General features: G+C 36.2%; 1 protein-coding gene across 5 annotated transcripts; it reads left to right on the top strand.

Moving 5' to 3' along the window:
• The first annotated feature begins 20 nt into the window (after positions 1-20).
• On the top strand, positions 21-8,195 carry LOC132784470 (fructose-bisphosphate aldolase). 5 transcript variants are annotated; one of them, XM_060790107.1, is made up of 5 exons: positions 3,978-4,797; positions 4,856-5,055; positions 5,280-5,368; positions 5,757-5,853; positions 6,824-8,195. In XM_060790107.1, the coding sequence occupies exons 1-5, from the start codon at positions 3,999-4,001 to the stop codon at positions 6,911-6,913; spliced, it is 1,275 nt and encodes a 424-aa protein (XP_060646090.1). In that variant the 5' UTR covers positions 3,978-3,998; the 3' UTR covers positions 6,914-8,195. The 5 variants fall into 5 exon arrangements, with proteins under 5 accessions (XP_060646088.1, XP_060646089.1, XP_060646090.1 ...); XM_060790105.1 differs by lacking the exons at positions 5,280-5,368; positions 6,824-8,195 and adding an exon at positions 21-182 and having other exon boundaries at positions 5,761-6,066; XM_060790106.1 differs by lacking the exons at positions 5,280-5,368; positions 6,824-8,195 and adding an exon at positions 2,348-2,372 and having other exon boundaries at positions 5,761-6,066.
• Positions 8,196-9,845: the final 1,650 nt, after the last annotated feature.

The raw sequence follows: 9,845 nt of genomic DNA, 5'->3' as shown, positions 1-9,845 counted from the left end.
CACATTCGGCCGCCTTTTTGCTTATTTCACTTTGGAATTTCACGTCGACGTCGCAGTCGATAGCCCAAAAATAAAAGCGTCCTCTATTTAACTCCAGTGCAGCAGCAGCAGCAGAGCCAGCCGGTAGCCAGCAGCAGAGCAGCGCAAAGCAAAACACCTACACAGTTACATTTTCCAGATCGGTGAGTGCAGAAGTGTGTTGCCGCAGTGTGTGATAATCAAGAAAAAATAATAATAATAAAATAAATCAAAAAAGGAACAACTAAATAAGAAAAAACGCAGTTCGTTATCTCGTAATAATATCAAGTGCATTGCCCGTTTTTTTATATTCTCACATCTATCTCAATTTGGTTTCGTAATCATTTTGCACTGGTTAAAGCTGATTACAACTTACAGAACATTCTCGTTGTAAGCGTGTGTGTATGTGGGTGTGTGTGTGTGTATGTGCTGAGTGTGTGTGACTCTGGAAATTTTCTAACTACAAGTATTTTATGAGGGCTTCTCGAACTTTGTTGTTTTAGTTGTACTGCTTATCGACGTTGACAACGTCGTTGACCTATGCAACCGCTCCAACTCTGATAAGAAACCTGAGCCCGCCACCAGATATCGTATAACATTGCTTCCAATATATACCATAGTTGAATTGCCGGCTTAACCGGCTCTTCCATGCAGAGTTAATCTCTTTCTTTTTCCCATTCTCTTGCATTTGGTCGCTCTCTGCATGTTCAACTATATTATCACTTTTGGGTTCATTTGCTTCTTGGCAGCTGTTCAACTGCAATTTGTAGTCGTCGTCGTCTTTTTCTTTATATAAATAGTTGTCTCAAATGTTATATGCATATAGCGCACACGCGTCGTATAAGTATTTTCAATTATCTATATGTATGAATTTAATTAGCTTTCGTTTAGTTCTCAATTAAATGTCGTCATCGTTTGTTGACTTTAGCATCAATTGTCTTTGTTTTTCCTAGTCTTTAAAACATTTATTCAGCAATTGATTTCACATGATAAAGGGAGACATAGAGGAATAGAAAAAGAGACTGATATATAGAGAGAGAAAGAGAGAGAGAATGGGAATAGACCTGAAGTAAATAAATTGTATTTGCTTCACTCGGGTGTGGTTGTCACTTTAGCATTTTATCTTTGCTTAGATTTTGGGATTTACATAAGAGAGTGATCCCCATACAGAGAAATATTAAAAGCTTATGTAAAGAGAGAGCGAGAGAGTGACATTTTTAGGGGTGGCAAAAATATATATGTATAACTAAACGCATAACAAACTTTATGTGCAACTTAAGACGCAAAACAAGTTTGTGAATGAAACCAGTTCCTTGCCCTCCTAAAAAAGAAAAAGATTTTGCAGGTCAATGCGAAAAAAATGATAACAATATTTAGTTATATTATAATAAACTATTCTACTAAAGCTGATGATAAAGTCTTTGACAGTCATAAAAATTATTATTATTATTTATTATGTGCCTAATTAAAAAACTTTTGCAAATCAAATTAGTTTTCACTTTTACGAAATGATAAAAGTTTATAGAATATATTTACATATTTCTTCACTATAATGCATAATACAAACAACAGCTGTTTGCAGACCCCTCTCTCGCTTCGGGTTTTCTTTTATTTTTATGTATAGATATTTGTCAACCTTTCTTCGCCATTTCTCTCGCTCTCTCGCTATATCTCTCTCGATTTCGTTGCCCCTTTTGACGTCAGTTGAGCTACATAATCGTCGCCAGTTGCCCTAATCATCAATAAATACTATTCTATTCTATTCTACTACACTCGAAATAATCTCAGCGTTGTCATAGCTCGTTTTGTTCTTTTGACCTATTGTTGATGACTGAGAGGAGGCAGGCCCTGATTATTATTGATACAACAACATCCTGAACAAGTCTGGTTATGATAACGTTTCAAAATAATAAAAAAAAAAAAAAAAGAAGACTTTGGTCTATATGGGGGCTCGTTTATTTCTTGTTTTGCTCCTCTGCTGAAGGTTAAAGATGTTAACTGCTTGACAACAGGCAACAGCGAATCAATTGTTGTTCCACAAAGTTTCCATAATTTTCGAAAATTACTATATATTCGTTTCTTTTTATCAACTTGTTTTTTTTTTTTAGCAGCACGACCGAACATATTTGTACACATGTGTCTATTTTATTTTTATACAAATACACACACATACATATATACACTCGTGATAGCAGCAGTAAATTAGTGTTGTTGTTGTTTTTCTTCTATGTTGTCGTCGTTGATGTTGATGTTGTTGTTGTTGTCATGCGTCGCTTTGTGGGGTTCGCTTTTATATTTATTCGTGGCGTATTTTGGGCTACATTCAGTCTTCGATCGATTGCCGGCTCGTGTAGGTGTGTGTTAAAAAAAAGTGAATCAGCTTTCTTTATATTACTTATATAGATCAAAATATATATATTTGCATAAAGATCTTTCTTCTGCAGCAGAGTCAAGTGTTTGAAGTGTAATTCATCAATTCAGCTATATTCTAGGTCGACGTAAACAAAACGTTATTTATGTAGTTTATTAGGCACTATCAGTTGAGGTTACTATAATCAGTTGCTGGAATAGTCACCACACTTATATATATAGTATACCTAAATATAAATGTATATAAGTTGTGCGTGCTTTTCAATGTCAAACAAGTCAAGCAGTCGCAACATTGCAACTTTGTTGTATCCGAAACTTTTCTCTATATATCACTGCCTTTTCCTCACTCCTTCTCTTTCACTCTCTGTCGTGCCACACGAATTTCTGTTGATTTTTTTACGAGTTTGTATAACCGTTTCGTAAGCAACACGTCACAAATTTCACTTTAGCAACATTTGAGCACAAGCGGAGGGAGCGCAACATGTTGCTTGACCTTGTTCAATGTCAAAGCGAAGAGCATGCGCCGCATGTCGCATATCACGCATCAGGGCAGCTTCTATTGAAAGTGAAAGTGAACGAACGGTCACGTCACAAATGCGAGGGTGATTTGCCCCCTAATCCCCCTCTAGACACCCTCCAGTCTGTGTAATACTCATGTACATATTTCGATGCCTACCGGTTTGATTACATCAGTGGTCGAGGTTGACGTCCGATTCGCACGTCCGACTTGGCTCAGTTGCTAGAAAAGCATTGTCGAGGTTGGTTCACTCTTCAAGCAGTTCCCTTAAAAAACAGTTGAAAACTAATTGAAAACTAAAGCTTATAAGTAATATGTAGTGCAGTTGTTGAAATAAGTGAACTTTGTATTAGGCAATCAAGTGAATACAATTTAAAAAGTTTAACTGAAGTTGAAACAACAAATAGGAAGTGTGCAAAGTGAATGAGTTTAAAGCAAATACAGCATACAGCAATAAACAAGCAGTCGTAATAGAAGTTTACGATTATACTTAAACAAGTGCAAGCTTGTATTAGAAATATAATTCAATAGTCAAATACTTTAATAGCATTTGCAAAAATTTGTTTTACTTTTGCATATTAAGTGAAATTTTCACCTGTTCTCTTACAAAAGTAAATGATAAAAAAAAGAAAGAAAAAACAAGAGCTTAGCAACATTTCATTGGCAACATTTATGTGTATTCATATGTGAACGAAATGTTGCTAAGAGCAAGAGTTGCGCACTCTGCAACTCTCTCTCTCTCTCTCTCTCTCTCTCTCTGTTTTGCTCTCTTCTTTACTTTGCTTACTGTCACTCTTTTTCTGTCTCTTTCTAACTGGAAACAGCTGAGCATTTGACTAGCTTTCAAAATGTATAATTCTCATGATTGATTGCTGTTGATATATTCAATACAGATATAATTAAGTTGAACATCAGAATATCAGAGTTGGAAATTTTTAGTTGTTTTTTTTTTTGTAGTTTTTATTAGGGCTTTTGAAATTCATCGTTTAGTTAAATTTTTGCAAAAATGGTTTTGTCACAGACCGCCCTTATTTTTCAAATTTTCTCATCAAAATGGACTCGTATTTTGCAGAACTATACGCGAATCTCAAACATGACCACATACTTCAACTATCCCAGCAAGGAGCTGCAGGAGGAGCTCAAGACCATCGCCCAGGCGATCGTCGCTCCCGGCAAGGGTATCCTCGCCGCCGATGAGTCCGTGTCGACCATGGGCAAGCGTCTTAAGGACATTGGCGTGGAGAACTCCGAGGAGAACCGTCGCGCTTACCGCCAGCTTCTGTTCACCACTGACGATAAGTTGTCTGAGAACATCTCTGGCGTTATCTTGTTCGACGAGACTCTGTACCAGAAGGCCGATGATGGCACTCCCTTCGTTCAGCTGCTGAAGAAGAAGGGCATCATTCCCGGCATCAAGGTCGACAAGGGTGTTGTCCCACTGTTCGGCTCCGAGGATGAGTCGACCACCCAGGGTCTGGATGATTTGGCTGCCCGTTGCGCCAAGTACAAGAAGGAGGGTTGCGATTTCGCCAAGTGGCGTTGCGTGCTGAAGATCGGCAAGAACACCCCCTCATACCAGTCCATTCTGGAGAACGCCAATGTGTTGGCCCGTTATGCCTCCATCTGCCAGTCGGAGCGCATCGTTCCCATTGTTGAGCCTGAGGTGCTTCCCGATGGTGATCACGATCTGGACCGTGCCCAGAAGGTCACCGAGACCGTCCTGGCTGCCGTCTACAAGGCCCTGAACGATCACCACGTCTACCTGGAGGGTACTCTGCTGAAGCCCAACATGGTCACTGCTGGTCAGTCTGCCGCGAAAAAGAACACACCCGAGGAGATCGGCTTGGCCACCGTTCAGGCTCTGCGTCGCACCGTGCCCGCTGCCGTTCCCGGTAAGAGACATCTTTCTAATTCCAAATTGCAAACTTACTAAACGATTACAATCACTAGGCGTCACCTTCCTGTCTGGTGGTCAGTCCGAGGAGGAGGCCTCCGTCAACTTGAGCGCCATTAACAAAGTTCCTCTGGGTCGCCCATGGGGTCTGACCTTCTCGTACGGTCGTGCCCTGCAAGCCTCCGTGCTCCGCGCATGGGGTGGCAAGAAGGAGAACATTGGTGCTGGCCAGAACGAGCTGCTCAAGCGCGCCAGGGTAAGTTTTAGATTAACCCTATTTTAGATATGGACTTTTGGGTTAGTTTAAGAATGGGTTTAGATTTAAGAAGTCATATAGTTCTGGTTGTCAGGCTGGGTTTGAGACGAAAAGTTTCGGGTGCTTTCCCGCTTGCCACAGCTTCCACTTCGATCCCAAATTAATCCCATCCAAATTTACTAATCATTATCATCATCCTTATCCTAATCAACTAATTCATTCAGGCCAATGGTGCTGCCAGTGCAGGTTGCTATGAAGCCGGTTCGGTTAAAGGCGCTGCTGGTGATGCTGGACTTCATGTTGAAGATCATAAATACTAATCCCATTTTAATACTACTTTTTATTTGAAATCACAAAAAAAAGAAACAAATTTCAAGTTACTTACAAAAATTGTTTATTTCGCATGTAAAATAATGAAATCTGTACAAAGCTAACTCTAATAATCTATCAACATAACATACTTTTAAAGCATTTTCAATTTAAAGTTGTAATTATCAATTTAACATTTGTGAATCATATTGAACTATAACATCATAAACTCATTTGCATTAACCTCTATAATTTATTCATTTGTATGTTGTTGCTAACCTCACTTTATTTTTATGTTTATCCTTATGCACAATTTTCTTTTATTAATCCCAACCAATTCCCGCTTCCTCTTCTGTTTCTATATTTTTACCCGCACTATTCAACCAAAAAACACAGGCTAATGCCCAAGCTTGCCAAGGCAAATACGTGGCCGGTTCGATACCCTCGTATGCGGCTAATGCCAGTCTCTTCATTGCTGGCCACAAATACTAAAAATATTAAATCCTATTTGGCCAAAATGCAAGTGCAATAGCTTACCCAAAGGCCTGCTAAACTGTGCTGCGATCAGACTACATTCCAGAGAGCCACAAACACACACAGAAATGGAGATAACGATATTTCTTTTACACTCTTTTATAAACTTTTTTTAATTTTATCATTTAGATGTACAACTAGAATTTTAATAAAAAAAAACAATCTTAAGACACATGTTTGAAGAATTGATCGTTAGGTTAATTTTACGTTAATGGAAATATTTTTTGTTGCAGAGGGAGATATATAGATAACTAGTATTAAGATAAATATTTTTTAATATGTGTGATCGTTAAAATGTTAAATAAGGAAACAAGTTTGTAAATTGAATATTTAGCAATGCTTGCAAAACTGTAAAGGCAAGCGTGATGCTTGTGTAGCCATGAATATTTTAACATGGCTTAAAGAACGTAATTGGCCAGCGGACGCACACACACAGCTGACCGGACACGGGGCGTATACATAATTGTGTGAATTACAAGCAGTGAATTACGGGTCAGGTTCAACTTTTGCCTGCGGCGTTCAAAGGGATTGCGAAAAGCTTTGGGTTCGTCCCCTTTTGTTCACTGCCGAGTTCGTCGCAGTTGCGCAGCGCAATTATCCGTAATCGAATAAACTTTTTGCTCAAAAGACTTGTAAATTTAATTTACAAAAAACTTTTACACGTGTGGGCGGTGTGTACGACGAGCTTGAAAAATATTTTGCCGCAGGTGGAAAAATCGAGAGAAAACATGAAGAGCCGGGCGAGTTGAGCCACAAGTTTACAGTTCAGTGAGCCATGGCAGAAATCGCAGCAAAGTTTGAAAAATGAAACGTTAAGCATTTTGCGTGAGCGTCAAGTTATTTATAAGAATTTACTTAGGGTTTTTACAAATTTCTAATTTAATTAACACTTCCTCTTTATCTTTCTCCTTCTCCTTCATCACAGGCTAACGGTGAGGCCGCTGTGGGCAAATACGTTCCCGGCAGCGCTGGTGCCGGTTCCGGTTCCCTGTTCATTGCCAACCACGCCTACTAAGGTGGCCGCAAACGCTAATGCAGATAATAAAACGCGAGTTGCTGGAAAAATCACTTTTCGGCAATTCACATTATTTATTTTCTAAGTTACACGCAAGCAAAAAGCTGATAAAAAGCATGCAGAAAAAAGCAAAAAAAAAAAAAAATGAAGATGATGAATCACAAAAATTGTTGAAAAAAAAAATTAATAATTATGTTTATGAGACGCAATTTTACTTTTAGTTGTAAGCACAAACAAAAAAAAATGTTGAAGTTATGCAAATTATATAAATATTATTAATATTTAAAATTATGAATTTTTGTAATTCATTTCATTGTTTCAAACGCACTTGTTTTAACATGTCGCAATTCAAAAAAGTGTAACAAATCGAACAACATCAACAAAAATAATAAGAACAACAACAATGAACAATTCAAGTTTCAAACATTGAAATCGCATGTGTTTCTTACGTTTCTAATTATGTCGTATATATTTTTCAACGTTTGTAAAAAAAAAGCTATGAGAAAACTTTTTTTTATAATTATTATTATTATTACACTTTATATTTATGATTACGATTATAATTATAAGTGAAGACGCAAATAAACAATACACAAACACTAATAAAAAAGAAATACTTACCTTTAATCAAGATCAAACCAAATAATTGTCAACTGACATAAGTTGATTTTCATACACATATATACATATATATATGAAATTGTTATTGCTAAATGGTTGAAAATATTAACAAAACATAACAAAATATAATAATATTAATAATATGGTGACTGCAAAACTGTAGTTGACAGCTTATTATTATTGTTATTATTTACCCTTGTATTGATAGCCACCGAAATAATCCCATTTGATCACGGAGATCAAGGGATATCGATGCTGATAAATTACTAACCCCATACATACCTAAATATTTATATTTATGATTCATATTATTATGTGTTACTCAATTTGATTACTTTATATATTTCTGCATATCGTTGTTAATCGAAAACATTTTAGATGCAAGCAAAGCAAATAATATATTACATTTATAAGCGAACTTTATGATTTTAGAGAAGAACTTACGAAAACAATGAAAGGTATAACTCATTTATTAAAACCTGAAATCCTGAAAGCGAAACGTACAATAACAACATGTAAAAGCAAGAACAACATGTTTCACTTAACATTAACCAAAATACAGAAGAAAACAAATCAACAACAACAATTACAATTATGTTAAAAATAAGGGCTTTGAACGAACATCATTCAATAAAGAAAACCTTATAAAAGAGCAAACCAATTTAACTGTTTTATTACACAATACGGATAAATGATGCAATTTAATTAAATTTCCCTTAAGTATGTATGTTGGTAGTTAAGTAAGAGATTCAATTTTTGTTGCATACATCCAGGCGCAGGTTATGAAGTTTACAGTTTCCATTCACACAGTTTGACAGTAACTGAACACAAGAACTATGCAACAAATTGTAAACATTAGCTCTATTTATAGAACTATTTATTAAATGCTTTGATTAAATATATATTTTTAGCTCAGGTAAAATAAACTTATCTGCTACTACGTCTTATATTTAGTGAGAAGATTTACAACGTGTGCTGTGATGCAAGTACTTAGTACTTATTTTATTGGCAGACCAAAATAGAAAATCGGAAGTAACTCAATAAATAATCAGCACAGCTACAATCGAGTGTGATCGACTATGAGATAATCATTCCTTAACTTTGAGGAATACAAAAGTTGTTGTCTAATCAAAGCAAGAAACTACAATACATTTTAGATTTGTCAGGAAGAATTGAATTTGTAGATGAATTGTGCTCGATGTTGGCTTCCCTTAAATTCTCAAGACATTGATTAACAAACAAAGCTAAATATACATAAAAAAAATACTCTTACATATTAATACTCTTATATATAAATATAATTATCTTCAGTTTGGCTTTCATTTCCTTTGTATATTTACTTTCATTGTATTGTGTGTTTGAAGGTTAAACGTTAGCTGGTTATTGATATTAGAGGCAAATCACTCAACAAATGAATTTCTGTTCAATTTTTAAAACTTTTTACATTCAACTTTCCATAAATTAACTTTTCAACTATTTTTAAATTTAAAACGTAATTACCCTCTCAAAATATTTCTATGAATTATTTAATTACTTTTCTGAACTGTTCTGCTTTATAACAGTTATTAAATAATGCGTGTGGTTATCACATCAAAGTATGCTGCAATACGCTTCAAAAGTTACCTAAGTGGCGAGGTACATAATACTAGGAATCTTTACCCCCATATTATGTAACTCCCACCCGGCACCTGACACTCAAACGAGAGGAAAAACCATAAACAGCAGCAAAAGTTCAACTGGATGCTAACTTTTCTGCTGTGCTATTAATAACAATAACAAAATGGAATTTCCGCTGCAGTACAACAATTGTTGCTGTTGTATGTTGTGTGTGGATTGCTTCCTGTCGTTCTTTCATTTTCCTAGAATTATTGCGTTACCTTCTCTTTTCTTTTTTGATGGTCTCCTCCATTCGCAATCAATTTGAAATTTCATTTTAATGAAATGTTTGCACATTACGAGTACTTGTGCTTCATTGAGTAACAGTTTGCAGGCTCCATCGACACGAGCTTACAAGTACGCAGACAAGAGAGACAGACAGGTCTGGGGTATTGTATCTCGGTTGTTTAAATTAAGATAACCACGCTCAATGTTGATACCCAGAGTATTTATATATTGTTTTGCGTGCGCTGACATTACAATTATTCAGACACAGAGCGAATGCTCTTCAATATAGAGAGAGAGAGAGCGAGACTGTGACTGATAGGCAGCCAGCAGACACCTAAAAGTAGCCACAATTCGCCTTTTTGTGTGCAATGTTTCTGGTCTCAATTTCAATTAACAATTTCCTTCATTGAAAATGCAAATAAAAGCA

The sequence above is a fragment of the Drosophila nasuta genome, chromosome 2R, assembly GCF_023558535.2.
Source record: "Drosophila nasuta strain 15112-1781.00 chromosome 2R, ASM2355853v1, whole genome shotgun sequence".
Taxonomy (NCBI): domain Eukaryota; kingdom Metazoa; phylum Arthropoda; class Insecta; order Diptera; family Drosophilidae; genus Drosophila; species Drosophila nasuta.
Note: the sequence above shows the minus strand (reverse complement) of the source record. Positions and strands in the feature narration are given on the sequence as shown.